Genomic DNA, 20,082 nt, shown 5'->3' on the forward strand with positions numbered 1-20,082 from the left:
CAGCTCATTTTTGTGGGCATCGCCGTTTCTTACGGACTGTTCAGCAAGAAAAACGATATTGAGCCTCACAAAGACAACCACAAGATTGAGAATGCACAGCTATATTTGTCCAAGTTGCTGCAGGTTTCATCTGTTTTCGACGATGAATCCGAATCCGATGCCGTGATCGAGGAGAACAAGTTTAAAGTAAATTAGCATGAAGTCAAACCTGCCTCCAGTCTGGAGTGAGGAAAAGAGGCGATGAAGGCAGTGAAGAGTGGAGGCGCCGTATAGGGGAGAGGAGAAGGGTGGAGGCAGGTGATTTGGGACAGAAACGGCACTGAATTTTTTATGGAGTATTAGAATTTAGGTAAAAATTTGAAGGGGTTAATTTAGGCAATTGATAAATGGTATCAGAGAAATAATATTAAAAAAGAACATAAATAAGATAAAATATCAAAAATCCCTTATTATGAAGAATACGTATGTCTCGATCCCAAATTACGAAAGGTCAGCGAATTGAATCCCTAATTACGAAAGGTCAGCGAAATTAATCCCTTATTCCGAAATTTCTCACTAAATAATAGCCATTAGATATTCAAATTAAGGGCTTAGATCATTAATCCCTAAATGTCAATACGATCAACGAAAAACATCAATAAGGTCATATGATTAATTCCAAAAAATATCAATAGGGGTATTAATGTCAATTAACTACATGTTTAGTTATAACTAACTTTTAAAAGAAATCCCAAAACTTTAAATTCATATAACATATATCAAATTAAAGATAATTTCATAAAGATTCCAACGATATCATACATGCATATGTTCCGACGTCAAAATTTGAAAAAAAATTCAAATTTTTTTAATTTTTTCGTACAAGCAGAAATGTCAACATACTATATAAAATATGTCAATATAATACATGTAGAATGTCAATATAAGCAATGAGTTAACATTTTTAAAGCATTGTGTTGACATTCTCAAAGCATTGTGTTGATATTTTCGGAACACTATATTGACATTTTCATCCAAAACCCTAATTTGAAGTTTTTTTTTTATCTTTTTCGATTTAATTAATAAAAACGAAAATTACACGTGACAAATTGTAGACCACACGTTTTCTAAAATCCTATGGCCTTAAATTAGTTGTAGTTAGCAATTGATCACTCCTCCTCTTATAGCAGTATTAAAGATCTCATATTTTTATTTTAGAGTATTCACTTACTATTTTTAACATATTCATATATTCTATTAAGTCATTTCACTTATTTTATTACAAAAATAAGGTTCATGTTAATTTCCTATATGCCACAAAACTCGAGGCTTATTCTATTAATAAATGGTGGGATAATTAATACAAAAAGTTTCAAGTTAGCATATATCATACAAACGATTTAATTAATGTTTCAAATTAGTACATTTTGTTAAAAACCACTAACACCGTTATTTTTATTTTATTTTGCATCCTATTCACTCCAAAATTATTTGTTATTTTTCATCCTATTCGCATCAAATGACCTTGGATCAACGAGAATTTTCGGGTATCGCCGTCTCCGTCTCCGGCCGAAATAAGGTGCTCTAACACGTCCATGTAAGTCTCTTTTTGCTGAAATGTCATCAAATTTTCGCTGCTATTTTTTATTGAGTGAAGTTGATAGGATTTTTTATATTTTGATGGTTCTGATTGTGCAGTGAAGTTCAGCCAGTGCCGAGGCAGTAAAGGCGGAGGGAAGTGAAAAGAAAGCTGAGTGCTATGCGGTTTTCTGCCTTACTTTTGATCTCAAAGCCGTGAGTATTTTATTGCACATATCGCGTTTTAATATAATTCTCAGACAAATATGCGAATAGAATGAAAAATAACAAATAATTTTGGAATGAATAGGATTAGAAATAAGATAAAGGTAACGGTGTTAGTTGTTTTTAATAATATATACTAATTTGAAACACTAATCAAACCTTTCGTAACATATATGTTAATTTAAAATATTTTATATTAACATATAAATATTTTATATTAATTTGAAACATTGTTAGAAATTTTGTATCTATGGTGCAATTACCACGTCCCACAAAACACAAATTTATTTTGGTAGGGTCGCACAAATATACTCAGCATATACATACCCTCACTCTCACTGTCTCAGCCCTCGTTCAATTTCCAGGGTTTACAAAAGAAGCGCCTTTTCTTCCATTTGATTCCTCCGAATCGATCTTCACTCTTCTCTTACTGATCTTGCAATTTCAAATCCAAACTCAAGATGCATGCGCCAGTCCTCGTCCTCAGTAACTCTTTTTCTATGCCTCACTTCTCGCTCTTCACTTTGATTTTCGTTCTTCTTTTATTTATTATTGTTATTATTTTCTGTTGATTTAAGTAACCGTGGATCCAATTCACTAATTCATGCTACATTTTGAAGCTTTTTTAGGATTTTGAGTGAGTCTAGGGTTTGTCGAGGTTCAGTGACCTCTGTTCATGTCACGCTGTAGTCCGTATTTTCTACTTTCAGATGCATTGTGTGGTGCGAGTTTTGAGTGTTCAATGAACTGCTTGAATTAATCTGAATTAATGCCTTTTTTTGGTTTTTGGTAAAATATCGAGAGCATTGAATGCCAATGTTAAAGATCTGTCATTTCTTTTTGCTGTATGTCGTTCATGTTTGTATGGATTGTTCTGTAAATGTATTGAAATTGATGCTATAGATACGATATTTCCTTTTATTTTGCAAGGATACATAGTGATTCTTATCACCTGTTACTCTTCTCTTATATTCTCTTTATTTGCTAATGTATTTTGCATTCCATTGAGCAGAAGATTCGTTGAAGCGTGAGTCTGGAACCAAGGTTCACCATGCTAATATCCAAGCATCCAAGGTAGTACTGGCTTTCACCCTCCTCTCAGTTCTTTGCTCCCTATCTGATTCCAAGTAATTTTGAATGTGTTTCATTGGAACCCTTCGCTTACCTCAGTCCAAGGATATTCTGGACATTTCTCCTTTCATGTTTTAGTGATTTCAACTAACAGAAATTGTTGGTGCTCTTGACCATTTTCTACACTATTAATATAGGATTTCTAAAACTGTGTACGTTGAAGTGTATCCTAGACTGCTGAAGGTTCTATGCTACTAATTAATTATTGAAGTAGCATATTGCTATTGTCTTACAAAACAGTGGATCTTATGTGACCAATCATATATCTTGTTAAGCATTTTTTTTTCAAGCTGCCTAAGTCTTTTGCATGATATCCACCACATATTCCTTGTCTTTCTATAGTTATGTGATACAAATGGGAGATAACGAGACTGTTAGCTTGCACACTAAAGGGTGCTTGGTATTTTGAGAGGGACGGGGTGACGGTAGTGGGAAAAGGGTTTTACAATGGTTTCATCCTCCCCAAGAATTTTAGTTGGTATGGTTGTTAATTGTTATTGAATATTGAACAATGATTTCTTCAACATGGAGCTTGCATTTTCATCCCATTTTGTTCCACTCTCCCACGAACCACCATAACTCAGAACTTAGTACCCACTAAAGAAGGTGTATGTGAAAACATGTATGCCAATTCGGCAAAGGTTAATGGGTTGTGCTTGTTCAATCTCTGCACTTACTGTCTTTAAAAGAACACATTTATTTTTTCATTCTTCTCTCATTAACTTGAGTATATCGCAATTTACAGGCTGTTGCTGACATTATTCGTACTACTTTGGGTCCACGATCTATGTTGAAAATGCTGCTTGATGCTGCTGGAGGTGATATCTCTAGTCATTTTGTTTTCAACTGTGTAACTAGGGTGTGGAGATTGGAGAAGAGAAATAAAAATTCTGGATCTATCGTTTTTTCTGTGTCCACCACCTTAGTGAATATAATAGTATCAGGAAGGAGTTTCACTTCCAAGTAGTGACATTCTAGACATCACACCTCTTATGTTTTCATACTCTGAAATACTTTCTTTGAATATCTACAGGGATTGTAGTCACAAATGATGGAAATGCTATTCTTCGTGAATTAGATGTTGCGCACCCAGCAGCGAAGGCATAGTCTCTTTTTTCCCTTGTTTGGAATTAATTTATTTTATAGAACGATTTAGCTCTTTATATCATCAAATGGAATAAGTAGCTTACAGATGTATTATCTTCTATTACTGCCTGGTTGATATGCACCTTACTGAAGTAACTGAACTTTATCACTTGATTGCCTTTTTGTTGTGTCTAACTCTTTCAATGGTCACAGTCAATGATTGAGCTAAGCCGGACCCAGGACGAGGAGGTAGGAGATGGGACGACATCTGTAATTGTTCTTGGTATGTCTTGACTATACTTGGAGTCTAAGTCTGATTACGACATTTCTTTCACATCATGCATTAAGTCAGTGCCATATAGAAATGGCCTTATGTGGGTGCATGTATGTAGTTACATATGCATATCCAATGCTGCAAATGACAATTTAGACTTCTGTTACTTGTTTGTATATTTATGCTGGTAAACATTATACTTCACCTCATACACACCTCAGTCACAAACCTTTATTGCATGTGCTTGTGTCTGAGTTAGGGAGTATTCCTATCTCTCATTATCCTTCCAATTTTAAGGTTTTTCTTTATGCAGGAACCTATGCCTGTTAGATCTTTTATGGTTCAACGTGAGGTCCTCAAATGAATGACTACTAGAAATACTACATTAGGAGATTTGTGAATATGCATATATTTGTAAAGACGCAAACAACACTAACATATACGTTCATAAGCACATTTTTAACAAATACTCCTTTGATATTAACTGATCTCTTCATCTTTGAACGATCTTGTTTGAAGCTGGAGAAATGCTCCATGTTGCAGAAGCTTTTATTGATAAGAATTATCATCCCACAGTCATCTGTCGAGGTAATAATAATTTCTATTAGATCCATAATACATGCACAGATATATATGCTAACTAGTTTATTTTGATTGGGCTGCAGCTTATAACAAGTGTCTGGAAGATGCTATTGCTGTGCTTGACAAAGTTGCAATGACCATAGATGTAAAAGACCGTAAGTTCATTCCTCTTTTTATTATTTGCTTGTAATTTAATATAAAATGTTATATCTAAACTGAATTATTGTCAGATGTTTGCCACATTAACTTAACTCACAAACATAGATAGTTTTAATTCATATAGATTAAAGTAGCTACCTCGTAACTATTTAATCATTCCAGCACTATAGAAATCTATACTGCTTGTTCAGGAGCATAATTGCCCATAAATGACTTTCTGCACTTATGTTCGAATCCCAATTTCTTCTTTCATCCAAATATCTTTGATGATGAGAAAACAAGTTCTCTCTCTTTATAGAGAAGAATGAAAGGATAAATGTGGCTCTTTTAAAGACAGTAAGGGCAAAGCTAACCAAACTGAAATAATAGCTCAAATAATGTGTTTTATAGCTGTTTCAGAGCTTTTTTCCATTATTTGTAATGCATGTGAATTTTACTCTCTCTCCAACCTCTAATTCTAGTATTTCTATCATTTTGCAGGCGCAACAATGTTGGGGCTCGTAAAGAGTTGTATTGGGACTAAATTTACCAGTCAATTTGGGGATTTGATCGCTGTAAGTAATTTGATAATTAATTGCTGCCTGGGGGCAGTAGGTCTATCTTCTCCTCCTTCCCAGCCTTCATCTTTCTGTCATATGCAATATATAGATGGATGTTGCAATTGGTGATTTGTACACTAGGAAATGTAGGGTTTGTTTTACTTGAAGTTCCGGGTTGTGTTTTCATTTTATATTGTTACTCGTTGGAAATTGAAATGAAAGTTATATGGCATTTTGGTTGGACTTTCAGGACTTGGCAATTGATGCAACAACCATAGTAGGAGTTGAACTTGGCCAAGGATTGCGTGAGGTGGATATCAAGAAGTACATTAAGGTGGAGAAGGTTCCTGGGGGTCAGTTGGAAGACTCAAAAGTTTTGAAAGGGGTCATGATTAACAAGGATGTTGTGGCTCCTGGTAAAATGAGAAGGAAGATAGTAAATCCCAGAATCATTCTTCTTGATTCTCCCCTCGAGTACAAGAAAGGTGAGAACCAAACCAATGCTGAATTGTTGAAGGAAGAAGATTGGAGTGTCTTACTGAAAATGGAAGAGGAGTACATTGAGAACCTATGTGCTCAAATACTGAAGTTTAAACCAGATTTAGTAATAACTGAGAAGGGGTTGAGCGATCTTGCTTGCCATTATTTTAGCAAGGCTGGTGTCAGTGCAATCAGAAGGCTCAGGAAGACAGATAACAACAGAATTGCCAAAGCTTCTGGGGCAGTAATTGTAAACCGACCTGATGAATTGCAGGAATCTGATGTTGGTACTGGTGCCGGGCTTTTTGAGGTAAGGAAAATAGGCGATGAGTTCTTTGCTTTCATTGTTGACTGCAAGGATCCAAAAGCATGCACAATTCTTTTGAGGGGTGCTAGCAAGGATCTGCTGAATGAAGTGGAGAGAAATCTGCAGGTATGTTTGTTGAGTTTAGCATCCCAATACTTGTAACTTGTACAATTTGTGATTCTAAATTTATATGTATGTTTTCTACAGGATGCTATGTCTGTGGCAAGAAACATAATAAAGAATCCGAAACTTGTTCCAGGTGGGGGCGCTACTGAGCTGACTGTATCAGCTACACTAAAGCAAAAGAGCTCATCTATTGAAGGCGTAGAAAAGGTTAGCAATCGCTCAGGATTTTATCTATTGGTTGCTCTTTATTTGTCTCGAACATTTGTCTGCACCTACAATTAGGTATGTCTACCCCACTGAGAATTTTGTGTGAAGCATTAGATGCTATCTCAGATCCTGAATGTACAATCTGGATAGCATTGTTTTCACTTTTATACTGATGGCAGACATATTGGTTCGTGATATCATTGTAAGGATCATGAATTTTGTAATCCGTAAACCATAAATAAGATTTACAAGATGTAACGGTAGCTGTCTTGGGTTGCCAAAGAAGTTACTCCTTCAAATTTTAAGCATGATAAATAGTTGATCAGTCTGTCTTGCATCTTTAAAATAAATAGTCATTTAAACCATTCATCCAAGTTACTCATGTTTCACTATTCAGTCGATGAGTTTTTCAGTGAGACCACCAATAAGTCATGTGTCTAATCAGTAAGGATATAAGGAGACTTTGCATGTCAGTTTCCTGATGTGGTTTTGACATTCTGTTGTTTGTCGTTTGAATCTGAGCAGTGGCCTTATGAAGCTGCTGCAATTGCATTTGAGGCAATTCCAAGAACATTGGCTCAGAATTGTGGAGTCAATGTGATTCGGACCATGACTGCCTTGCAAGGAAAGGCAAGTTATCCTTACTATGTATGTTCTGGACAAGCTTCAAGTTCTCTGTTCTTATCTAATATCTGTATATTTCTCTTTTTTAGCATGGAAGTGGTGAAAACGCTTGGATTGGCATAGATGGAAATACTGGTGAAATTACTGACATGAAAGAACGTAAGGTGAGTTTTGGGGGTACCTCTCTTCCTTTCCCTTGGACTTGGATTTCTCCTATCCTTTTGAATTGTTTAAATCATGTATGGTGCGTTGAGATGAGCCTCTTGGATCTATAACATGATTTTAACTTTTAAATCATCCTGAATTAGTTCCCCTTATCCATTTGATCAATTTCCTGTATGTATAGATATGGGATTCATACACTGTGAAGGCTCAGGCATTTAAGACCGCCATTGAAGCTGCTTGCATGCTTTTGAGAATCGACGATATAGTGAGTGGCATCAAGAAGAAGCAAGCCCCTGGAGCTCAGGGCCCATCAAAGCCCACAATCGAGCAAGAAGGTGATGCAGACAATGAGAATATGATTCCAGAGTGAGAGCTGACTGGATCGCATCATTGGTCTGTAAATGAAATTATCTTATGATTCTCAACCAAGGCTGGCTCTCAAGAAAAGGAAAGACACCATTGCTATCTGCTGCTGTTTTGGTTGGATGCAGAATGGCTTGATCAAGTTAAGTGTTGAGATAGTGCTGATTTATCCCCTAAAAAACTCTTGTTCCTTGGCTGACATGTTAAGTTTAATGTGGGTTTTTTCCTGATGTACTACGAATTTTGTCCTCGAACTTAGTTGTTTTCTAGAGATTACCTTTGGAGTGCATTATTGATATTCCCTCGCAGATTTTTTGACAATTGTTGAAGGTTATTTTTGTAGCATGAGAAAGCAGCACATTTATTAGGCATTTGAAGTTTCTTATAGCATCTATAAGGAAAAGGGTAAATGAAAGAGCTAAAGAGAAATAGGAGTAACTACTATCATATTTATCTCTTTTTCATGAAATTTCAATGCAGCAAAAAAATGGTATTTGATGAGGTATTATACTTTCTTTTATTTTGAGAAGGTATCCTGATCTCTTCTTGGTATAAAAGGTAAATTAATTATTTTTATTTGTCTTTTTAATTTATTTTCTTTTTTTGGAGTCCATTTCTTTTTTAAGAAGTTATAATTATTTTTTGAGAAGGTAAAAAATAAATATATCTTCTCAATTTACTTTTCTCCTTTGGAGATGATTTTAGTAAATTTTTTGGTAACATAAGTGGGTTCGCATGTGATATTGTTTCCGATTCCTATACAACTTGATTATGATAATATTTTTATATTGAAATGCTAATTATAGTTTTTTTGTAGCCCATTATTATTATTATTATTACAATATGTTTCCATGGATTAGAATACTTGCTTAGATAGGTTTAATATACCATGGAGTTTATTTTTTCCACGAGAAAAAGTAATACTTCCTCCGTTCCATAATAAGTGATTGATTTCTTTTAAGCACGAGATTTAAAAAAATATGCTCTCACCGTCCATAAAAAAAATAGCTTTATTTTTCTATTTTGTGGTATCCACGGAAAATAGCTCCATTTATTTATTAAAATGGAACACTTTTTCTCGGTTCTCTTTAATTTTATCAAACGGGGGCGTATACCTATGAGGTAGTAAATATTCTTAGATGTAGATAGTTTTTGTGTAATTTCAGCTCGTTTTTTTTATTTATTTCATAGAAATAATTTCAACCACGTTTTAAAATCGTTAAAAGCAACGAAACAGAAGCGAATAAAATATAGCAAAAAACGGCTCTATAATTCCGCCCAAATCAAATGAGGAATCGACGGCAGGTGCCTACTAGCGACGACGACGACGACGCCGCACTGCCGCCTCGCCGATCGGATGGCGATATTCGGAAGCGAAAGAAGTTTCACCTCCCTTTTGACGAGGAGGAGGAGGAGGAGGAAATTGAGGAGGCCAGGATGAGAGAGCAGTACAAGAAAAAGAAGAAGAAGAGTAGCGACATGCCCGAGCCGGAGCCCTCCAGTGAGACCGAGGAGCAGGAGGAACTCGAGGCGGTACCGGTGGGAGAGCCGATTAGGTCCTCCGGCAAAGGGAGAGGGAGGCGGACTCACTTCGACTCCTTTGAGTACGATGGTTTTCAGTATCAGCTCGTGAGTTTCATATTTTCTCTTCATGCCAATTTTGAAATTGCGCTACTTTCTTTTTTGTTGCTTGTAATTTCCTTCTTTTGGTAGAATTGATGAGTAGACAACCACGGTAAATTTCTTATCTAGATTAGACATGGATCTCTTTGAAGAGAATGCTTACATGTTTGATACTATTAAAACTGTTTTAGTATTATTTCTGTAGCTAGATTAAACATGGATCTCTTTGTGCTAAGTGTGTAAAACCCTAGCTCATATGGGAAAATTACATTTTCATGTTTGGATGTCAATCTTTTGTATGACACAACTCAACTCAAAACCCTAGACCTTTTGCTTCTTTGATTTAAAGTTCATTTTGTTATATCATCTTTAGGAGGATCCGGTGCTTTTGGTCCCTGAGAAAGGAAATCAGAAGCCTTACGTTGCCATTATAAAGGTGATCTCTCTTTCTCTTAGTCACACCCACACATGCACACAAGGAGACACACAACTTTTGATGACTATCTGATGTGTAGAAACTAGAAATGCTCAGTAATTCATGATGTTTGATGAGTGCTGTTCAATATAATACTTTAAAGATGTTTCCTCATTCCTGTTCAATTTAAAGATGTTACTTGAATTGGCAGATCCAGGTTTTGGCACTTAGTGTAGTTTAGCAACTTAAGTAACTCATTACTGCTTCTGGATTGTGATGATAGTCTTTTAGTATATCCTATTTGAAGTTTAAAGACAATTGAGTTCCCATAAATGCCCATTATGATTTTCTTCCCCGGAACATTTGAAGGTTCAAGTTGAGGATCTCTTTGTATTTTTCATTTGGTAAAGGTAACTGATCTGTTCTCTACATCTGTGTTGCTTGATAGATAAAACCCACAATCTCTTGGGGTTATCTTGCGCTTGGAAGAACAAGTAGACTACCAACATCATTTCGATCTTATTGGCTTCTTTAGTTTATTGTTTCATTTTCTTAAAGTGGTTCATGTTACGTTGTTTCAGAAACTTGTTTTTATGCCAGTTGTATTTGTTTAAAGTTCTTGCTTTGGTTTACAGGATATTGCTCAAAAACAGGATGGAAGGAGTATGATGGTAACAGGGCAGTGGTTCTATCGTCCAGAGGAGGCTGAAAAAAAAACTGGTGGAAATTGGCAATCACGAGATACTAGGGAACTGTTCTATAGCTTCCACAGAGATGAAGTGCCTGCAGAATCTGTCATGCATAAATGTGTTGTGCATTTCATACCTCGAAATAAGCGAATCCCTGACCGCAAAGAACACCCTGGTTTCATTGTGCAAAAGGTATACGACACTGAACAGAGGAAGCTTTTTAAGTTAACTGATAAAGACTATGAAGATAACAAGCAACATGAGATCGACCTCCTTGTTCAAAAAACTTATGCACGACTTGGAGAAATACCTGACATTGAGCCTGATGATGCTAATATGGATCAAGAGGACCAAACTAAGAATAAGCGTCTTTTAAGGAAGAAGAATGTTTCACCGTTGGATGTTTCCAGGGAAGATGAAGGCAACAAATCATTTTCTCTCAAAGCAGAAACTCCTGGAAGTACCCCTGCTGGTGCAACAGAATATTACACCATTCTGTTAGAACTTAAGATGTTGACTGGGGAAGCACAGCGTAATAGGTGGCTGGAAAAACTTCTTCAGTCAATTCAGTTCATGTGCACTCCAGCGGACTGTAAGCAGAATAATGAGGAACAAGGTGGGATAAAAAATGGTGCCCCAGATCAGAGCAATGAATTCCCGAATAAGGTTCCAAAATTCATTTCAGAATTGTGAAAATTTGCTCAAATGCTCTTCTGACATATATTATGTTGACCTGACTAATTGGAATATCTCTTGATATTTTCTCTTCTTTATATGTCTGTAGGGTGATGTATTGTTTGACTGGCCTGATGCTGCTGTTGCGTCTGTGGTTGCTCTTGAGAAAGCGGCACATGAAGCACTCTGTGCAGATTTTCAGAAGTATAACCAAAAGATGCGTCAATTAGCATTCAATCTTAAGGTCCGTTGCTACTTTTCTTAGTGCATTTGGTCATGCAGTTTTCACACAACTCAATATACTAAGTTTTGAGTTGTTTCTGATGATAATGTTGTGTTCAAAATAATAAAAAGCAACTATACAATATCTTAATTTTATAAGTTTGTAGCCCTCTCACTTTTCCAAGAACAACTTAAAGATCGTAATGCCTTATTTTATTTCATTGAAACATTATTTTCCAAGGGTCATGATCTATTTACCTTGTTAAACAACTCATATTGGGAAATTATATATTGCTTCTAAATGATAGGGTTGTAAGCCATCAAATGTCTTGTCTTATCAGGCTAGAAAGAGTCTACAAGCTTCTAAGAAATCCTGATGATATGTATTTCTTTTCTTATTATGTTTCATTGTATATGCAAGTCTTCTTATTATCTTTTGTTTGTTTTTTAAAATTGCTAATTAAATGTACAGAATGCTGTACTGGCACGACGTCTTCTGAACAAGGAGTTGGAACCTGCACAAATACTTAATATGTCACCTAATGAGTTAAAGGTTCTTGCCTTTACCCCTCTTTGAGTATGTTTTCAATATTTGTTGTTTCATGTACTGTCTGTTGCTCCCTTTAATTTTTGCCATTACTTTGTGGTCCACCAGTGTGGATGCTGGAACATAAACAACTATTGGCTGTTTTTGTTAGTTTTTTGCTGTTATGCAAATGACTGACAGTTTTCTGACTAGAATACTTGTTTATTGGTTGCTTTTATTGCTATCATTTGTTGAATGTGTCAATTCTATGTACACATACATTAAGGGAGCACTTCGCTTAATCATTTTACATATGAACCGACTTCGATGTCCTCTCCCCCTGTCTCCAAAGAAGATAGGAACTATTTGAATTGATTTCTGGCATGTTCAGTGTAATTGTATTGCTTCAAGCATATTGGGCATTCTGCAAACCTATAGCAAGATCTAGCATCTCATATTTGGTGAAGCCAAAATATGCAATTCAAGTGAGACTTCATTCTCATACTTCTACTTTCCCCAGGAGGGGTTAACTGCAGAGGAAATAGCTAAGAGAGAGCCAGAGGAAACAGGGCGCATACAGGTTCCTGCTCCTATTTATTTGTCTGTTGGTTAAACTTCATTCTTACTAGCAAAGCAATGATAATATTTTTTCTGAGGACTTTTAAAGCTATTTTGATTGATGTTTGTTTGTTGTGATCAGATGACGGATGCTACTTGTACAAGATGCTCAGCGAAACAAGTGGGCTTGACAGATATTATTCAGACTGGGCATGGTGACCGCTATCAGGTTTTTAAGTTGGCTTTTAACTTATATTCTCTAATATCAATATGCGACAGTAGTAGAAAGTGCATTATATATAGACTGAACTCGAAGCGTCTAGGATAGGGATTTAGAAATGTAGATGATTGACATATGATGCATTATTCACTATACATTTTATAGACTGATATTTATCTTACAATTTTTCTTTTAGCAATTGGAAATGATAACATTCCTTTCCGTGAACCCCAGAAAAAATATGATACGTAAAAATGGGAACTTTTCCCATTTCGTTTATTGTGTATACACATTATATATGGGTATTTGTATCACTAGCCGGCTTCATAATTGTCCTAAACATTTATTCGTTCTCGAATTAAGTCGTGTCATGTGCGGTATAAACAATTTCTGCTCATTATTAATCAACCAACAAAGAGAACTAAAAACAGGCTATCTAGAAATTTTCTGATTTAAGCAGTCCATCTGCCATAACTATCTCAACTTTGTCCTGTGTCCTCAGTTGGAATGCATTTCCTGTGGTAACTCTTGGTATGCTTCGAGAGACGATGCCGCCACACTGACCATAGAAGGGCCTAGTTCTGGCAAGACTGTTGCTGGTACTGCACCATTGGCTACTGCCAAGTTTGAAGGTATCGAGAAAACTTTGGTTAGTCCGCGTGGAGCTGAGGAAGGAGCAAGTGATGCGTCGAAGAAAACCACAGAAGCAGTCGTTCCAGTGTTGGAAAAGCAGCAATCTTTCAACAAAACCCGGGTGGAGGAAAGACCGGCAACCAACACGGCCAAGTAAATGTATGTTGTCGTACATCCTCTAGTCGCTAGTGTTTTGACCGACATGGTTTTTGTATATGGTCTAGTTGCACGTATATATATTTATAACGTAGTGTTGTAGTACCTATATTAACTGCTGATAACTTAGTAATCTAGATGAAGAAAACGGTAGAGAAGACTGTGAGGTCACAAGCTAACACTTAACCTGATTTTTACACTTTCATATGCTATCATATTTCAGACTGTTTTCTTACATTTTTCTTGGGACTGTAACAGCATTTTGTGATAGAGATATTGTATTCAAGCTCTAATCTAGTCTTTTTTTTGGTGAGCCTTAATAATGCCCACATCAGCAAAATTAACTCCAACCTAAATATGTACTACTACAACCGAAGGAATTCAATTTGACTTCCAACCTATTTTACAGCCCTACCTACTTTCTTTAAAGGGGTAATTGAATGTAAAATTATGAATTTAGGTTAAATTCCTTACTTTTAAAATTTGAATGATAAATAGGATGTTTCAAAAAAAAAAATCGATTATCCTACGGTAATTTTTTTTCCAAGTAAATACGATGTGAAATCGGTGCATGGTAATGTCGATGTATTAATGTGAATTTAGAGACACTTAACTCTTCTTTTAATTTTACTTCAATTTGTAGGATATGTAGAATACATTAATACTCCTCTGTCCTTCAAAAATAAAGACTTTGGGAAAGATATGAATTTTATTACTAAATTAGTAAAGTATAAGAAAAAATGGTGTTAATGATAGTGAGACCAACCTGTCCTTCAAAAATAAAGACTTTGGGAAAGATATGAATTTTATTACTAAATTAGTAAAGTATAAGAAAAAATGGTGTTAATGATAGTGAGACCAACCATTAGTAGTGTAATAGTAATATCTGACAAAAAAAAAAGTTTCTATAAATAGTAAGAAGAGCATAAATTTTGGGGACAGATTACAATGGATCATGACTTGGTAATAATAATAATAATAATAATAATAATAATAATAATAATAATAATAATAATAATAATAATAATAATAATAATAATAATAATAATAATTGGCAAAATGGCAAAAAAAACGTGAAGTTTGTTCAAATTGCGGTCTATCTCTGCAATTTTAAAAAATGAACAATTATATCATAAATGATATTTTTCTCAATTTTCCCATAGCAAAAAATTTCATCATGTTACGTTTTTGAATTTATCAATGTAATGCATACACATATGTAAAAATTAAAGACATAATTGACTAAAAATATTTAATGAAGTTGTTTAAATAACCGAATATTTTGTTCGCATGATATTTTTCGTTTGCCAAAAGCAATACATAATTTCCTCAAATCATAGACTATGAGACAATTGAGTAAAATGTCAAAATTCAGATAGAATTAGCAATTTTAGAAATTTGTAGGATAGACCAATTTTTATGATATTTTTTGTCTATTTGCCCTAAAAAGATTAAAATTTTGCTCAAATTTATTTGTTTTTCCTTTATTTAAATTATTTAAGTTCAAATGTAACATACCCCACTTTACTAGAGTTGGAATGCCAATTATTCTAGGTTTTGAATCATATAAATTTTAAGGATAATATTATTTTAAGATAATTGTAACACCTAGAAATAAGGTTTACACAAAAACGTATTTTGAGAAGGAAATCGTCGAATTAGAGTTAATCGATAAATACTTTGAAATTGTGACTGGTTGACGAGTCAAACTCATCGTTTTTGCATGACGTACACTGGATTTTGGCCACCTAACACCTTTGAGAGTCGAAATCGACATTTATCAGTTTTTTCGAATTTTATTTTAATTTTTGTAGTTTTTTTTTTATCTACTTGAGTTTCTAGGGTTTCCCAAAAAAATTTGTAAATAGTAGGTTTCATTGTTTTATTGTCAATTTTGATATTTTTAATAAATTTCAAATTAAAGAAACTAGTGTGTGTGTGTTGTGTATTCAGTTTATGGCACACTTAGATCACGAAAGCAAAGTTGATATTAAGTTGGTTGGGAAGAAGATGATTTATTTTGGGCAAATTGTCTGTAAAGTCATGAACTTTCAATATAGTTTGGTTTTTTCCGTGAACTTTAAATGTTGCATAAAAAGTCATGAACTTACCGTAGGGATGTCAATCGGGCCAGCCCACCGGGTTTCGGGCCAACCCTATTCGGGTTGCGGGTCAATCGGGTGCGGGCTAATCGGGTTGTGATTTTCTTCGGGTTATCAAAGTTCAACCCTAACCCTAGAAGCTCGGTTTTCGGGCTAGCCCAGCGGGCTAATCGGGTTGCTATCGATAAAATTAACATGCGATCAATCTAATAAATAATGGTGAAAATTAATTATATTTATAAAATGTAAAATATTTAATTATGATATATTTGAGATATATGCTTAAACTCAAATATAAACACCATCATATACTAATATTTGAGATTTATGCAAAATAAAACATAAACATCAAGAAATTTTAAAGCATCTTTTAGAAATTTAAATATATTTTTTAGTGAATTTGAAGTTTCTAATTTATATATCTATTATTATGTTAATAAAAATTTAATATATAATTTATATATTTAATATATAAAATTGAAAGTTAATTTTTTAGTTGTCTATATCATAAAATAACTAATGAAGTGTCGAGTTAGAGTCAAACAAATAGAACGATAGAAATTTTATCGGGTTTTCGGGCCAGCCCATCGGATTTTCGGGTCTGGCCCTAACGGGTTGCGGGCTAATCGGGTGCGGGCTAGTCGGGCTGTAATTTTATCGGGCTAGAAATTTTCAGCCATAACCCTATAAATTTGGCGGGCTATTCGGGTCGGCCCACGGGTTGCGGGCTATATTGACATCCCTAAACTTACCAAACTGTGTAAATTTCCCATCTGACCCGATCCGATAGATTTCCGACACAATTACTTATCCTACGTGGCGCGCCGAATGCGTGACTTGGCAAAACTCTACTAATTCTGATTATTTCTCTTCTATCTTTGCAATCTCTGACGTTGGACTATCACAGACATACAAGTATAACAAATGAAAACATACAAATCGAATTCAGCATACAAATCGACATAAACATTCAAATCGAATTCTACATAAAAGTAGCATTAATTCCACAATTTGAATTGAACCCTATATTTGTCATTTACCAAGTTACGCTTCCGGCATGTCACGTAGGATACGTTTGTGTTGAGAATCTATTGGGTTGGGTCGGGTAGGAAATAAGGTTCATGACTTTTCATGCAACATTTAAAGTTAATGGGAAAAACTAAACTATGTTCAAAGTTCAAGACTTTATAGGCAATTTGCCATTTTTTTATAAAAAGAAAAAATAATAGTTATCCATCTACACCATGATGACTTGTATCCTTGACCTAATAATTAAGAGAGAACCACGAGTTGTACTTTCATCATCTTTGAGAAGAAGATGTTAAGAGTTAATAGTGTTTAGTTCACTCTAAACTTAGGTTTTATTTTGTTTTCATTTTATTTTATTATCCTCATTATGGATACAATTTCATATTTCTATGTGGCTACTACAAAAGGGTATTGGTTTTGAAACATTTGAAATGATAAATATCATCTTATGACAACCTTTTTTCCTTCTCTTTTATTTTATCATCTATATGAGCCCCACCATCTACTACATAATTTCAACTATTTTTTCACCTTCTCTCTTACTTTATCAAATTACGCAATAAAACCCGTGCCAACTCTAAGAGCATCTGCATCGGTGCTCTTGCCGACGGCAAGAGCACGAGCAGCTGACGTGGCATGCTCTTGTTGGTTTTGCAGCGGAAATCTATTTAGTTTGATTGAAATATTTACATCTAAACATGTTTTTTCAGATTGTAAACTAGAAACATGTTCATAAGCATATAATCACAGATCATACTGAATATATGCAATTAATAAAATCATACCGTAATAATTCAAGAGTTGAATTCTATGACTTTCTTCAATTCAAACTCTACCATGGATCTTCTTATATGTTCCCTTTAACTTGAATTTGACCTTTGTGTGGACAAAGCTCGTCAAATCCTCAAAAGTTGGAGAAGAATTGAAGACAGAAAACTCTAGGGAGATGAACCCTAATTCACAGTTTTTTCCTACTATCTCAAAACGCAGAGAATGAAAAATATAATTAATCTACCGTATGTCTTCTCTTCTTCTCCCTTTTATATTATGTTACTTATTTTTAGGCCAGACCAGGGATCTGTGGAGGATTGGATTGGGCCACAATTCAGGCTTTCACTAATTAAATTAAAACTAATTTAATTCATGCCCAAACTTAAATATTATTACCATCCACTATAGATATAATATTGACTGCTTGTCCAAACCGACATTGCGAGTATTCTAGGACTTCCTCTTTAATTAAATTATTTCCCGTGTTAAAGATATAAATATCCATTAATTAATATCAAGTCTGCTATCTGACTTTTATTAATTAATTTCTTTTTCCAAGAGTGGTCTAGTTTAGAAACATTATTTATTATTCATGGAATAAATTCCAATTGGCTAGTTTTCTGAATAATAAAATATTTTTCTAAACACCTCTTGAGAATATTATCAGACTGGTCTCTCCTAGCACACGATTCGTTGCAATAACAATACTAGCACCACTTAGACATTAATGATCACTACCCAATCTCTTAGGATTCTTGGGCAACGAACATTTGATAAGTCAAAGTAGTTTTCAATTAAGATCGTATGCTCAATGTTATGTCAACAATGATTAAGAAATGACAATCACCGAGACCTCGTCTTTCAGTAAATAGCCAAGAAAGACTTATCTCACTGATCCTTTCAGTGCTATACCACACCGATGTCGTTCATTTCCTTAGGTAAGGAAACTTTCTGACTGACGTCACAACCTTTTACGATAGGTAGTTAAAGCATATCTAGGTTGTGAAACAATTTTCCTTCTGCAAGAACCGACAAGTTACCTACTGTGAACGCTGCTCACAACTTGTCTACTCTGCAGAAGACTTAGACTCATTTTGCTTAAACTATGTATTTAAATGGAAAACACATTTCAACATTTCATAAATACATAAGTAACCCATAAGCAAAACACACTGTAACAAAATATTCTTTCTCATTAAATGGTAAAAATGGATAGAAGAGTTATTACATATACAAGCATTCGAAAGATGCTTTCAGTATACTAAACTCTAACAGTTGTTTTATCATTTTTTATTATTATTTTTTAAAAAAATTCAAAAAAATCTAAAAAATTCAGATTTAATAAAAAAAAATATTTTCCCACTTTCCAATAAAATATATCCGTTTTTTCAAACTTTTAATTTACTCCCTTCGTCCCACTTTAGGAGTCTCGGTTGAGTTCGACATGAGCTTTAAGAAATGTAAAGGAAAGTTGGTGAAAAAAGATAGTGGAATGTGGGTCCTACTTTTTTATACTTATTTTTATACTCCCTTCGTCCCAGAAAGATTCCCAGTTCATTTTTTGCACTCGTTTTGCAAAAATAATAATAAATAGATAAAGTTGAAAGAGAGTAAAATAAGATAAAGAATAACGTAGGTAAGACTATTCTCTACATTATTCTTTCTTTTACTTTACTCGCTCTCTACTTTAACTATTTATTATTATTTTTGGGAAACGAGTGTGAAAAAGGAAATGGGACAATCTTTCTGGGACGGAGGGAGTAATAAAATGTGAGTGGAAAAAGGTTAGTGGAATGTGGGGCTAATACCATTTATGGAATAATCCAAAAATGATAAATCGAGACTCCTAAAGTGGGACAGATGGTGTATTTTTATTATTATTTTTACCCTAAAATTCATACTTTTATCAATAAGACACCCCAATTTCAAACACAAAAAATCACACTACACCAAACAACTCTCTCAATCTCAATTTTTAGGATTTTAATTATATAATTTTTAATTTTTAGTAATTTGTAATAGTATCGGATATTTTTAATATTGTGAAAATGTTTTTAGTAATTGAAGTGTTTAAATTGAATAATAGAACGGCTGGACCTTTGAGAATGCTTTTGTGGAAGAGCATGGCTGTGGGTGTTGTACTCTTACGGAAGAGCAGGGAGTAAAAAATGAATAAAATCCATGCTCTTGAAAGAGCATGGATGTGGATGCTCTAAAGTGGCGGCGGAGGGAGGTGGGGTCGAGTGGGGTTGGCCGACCCCATCGCCGTCCCCGGAGAACAGCCAGAAAATTCCTCCCAATGGGTCCGGACCCCACGGCCTCTAGAATTTTGTTCTTGACTCGCTGCCAGATCCAGTCACGGCGCCATGGCTCGTGATGTCTGCGGTGAATCTGTGAAAAATGAGAGATGGCTAATTGGGGAAGAAAGACTTCAGTTGGGCTTGTGCATTGTACAATTAATTTTAGTATTGAATAATTAGAATATGCCTAATAATTTAATCCACGTTTTCCGTTAAAATATGTGGAAAGATTGATGAGTAAAAAAGGGTAAATTATCTAATTATCATTATATATACTTAATTAATGTTAACAACATTAAAAAAATTATACTCGGACTATATTTATTTTATGTAGCATC

General features: G+C 34.6%; 2 protein-coding genes across 2 annotated transcripts; both read left to right on the top strand.

Moving 5' to 3' along the window:
- Nucleotides 1-2,107: 2,107 nt before the first annotated feature.
- LOC125214923 (T-complex protein 1 subunit gamma-like) lies at nucleotides 2,108-8,117 on the top strand. Its single transcript, XM_048116156.2, has 13 exons — nucleotides 2,108-2,268; nucleotides 2,795-2,856; nucleotides 3,659-3,731; nucleotides 3,947-4,014; nucleotides 4,213-4,282; nucleotides 4,793-4,861; nucleotides 4,939-5,010; nucleotides 5,495-5,568; nucleotides 5,804-6,466; nucleotides 6,548-6,673; nucleotides 7,199-7,303; nucleotides 7,387-7,461; nucleotides 7,644-8,117. Exons 1-13 carry the CDS (start codon nucleotides 2,244-2,246, stop codon nucleotides 7,830-7,832), a joined length of 1,671 nt encoding a protein of 556 aa, XP_047972113.1. The 5' UTR covers nucleotides 2,108-2,243; the 3' UTR covers nucleotides 7,833-8,117.
- A 946-nt stretch (nucleotides 8,118-9,063) lies between these two features.
- Nucleotides 9,064-13,777, top strand: LOC125215763 (ASI1-immunoprecipitated protein 3-like). The gene is made up of 8 exons (XM_048117299.2): nucleotides 9,064-9,454; nucleotides 9,822-9,884; nucleotides 10,499-11,218; nucleotides 11,337-11,471; nucleotides 11,922-12,002; nucleotides 12,496-12,555; nucleotides 12,676-12,762; nucleotides 13,256-13,777. The coding sequence occupies exons 1-8, from the start codon at nucleotides 9,113-9,115 to the stop codon at nucleotides 13,541-13,543; spliced, it is 1,776 nt and encodes a 591-aa protein (XP_047973256.1). The 5' UTR covers nucleotides 9,064-9,112; the 3' UTR covers nucleotides 13,544-13,777.
- The last annotated feature ends 6,305 nt before the right edge of the window (nucleotides 13,778-20,082 follow it).

The sequence above is a fragment of the Salvia hispanica genome, chromosome 3 (assembly GCF_029641045.1).
Source record: "Salvia hispanica isolate PSC_SH4W2 chromosome 3, Shi_PSC_v1, whole genome shotgun sequence".
In the NCBI taxonomy this organism is placed as follows: domain Eukaryota; kingdom Viridiplantae; phylum Streptophyta; class Magnoliopsida; order Lamiales; family Lamiaceae; genus Salvia; species Salvia hispanica.

Coding starts and splice junctions, on each gene's coding strand:
- LOC125214923 (XM_048116156.2), top strand. CDS start 2,244: ATGCATGCGCCAGTCCTCGTCCTCA. Junction 3,732..3,946: donor GCTGCTTGATGCTGCTGGAG/GTGATATCTCTA, acceptor GAATATCTACAG/GGATTGTAGTCACAAATGAT. Junction 5,569..5,803: donor AATTTGGGGATTTGATCGCT/GTAAGTAATTTG, acceptor TTGGACTTTCAG/GACTTGGCAATTGATGCAAC.
- LOC125215763 (XM_048117299.2), top strand. CDS start 9,113: ATGAGGAATCGACGGCAGGTGCCTACTAGCGACGACGACGACGACGCC. Junction 11,472..11,921: donor AATTAGCATTCAATCTTAAG/GTCCGTTGCTAC, acceptor TTAAATGTACAG/AATGCTGTACTGGCACGACG. Junction 12,003..12,495: donor TGTCACCTAATGAGTTAAAG/GTTCTTGCCTTT, acceptor TACTTTCCCCAG/GAGGGGTTAACTGCAGAGGA.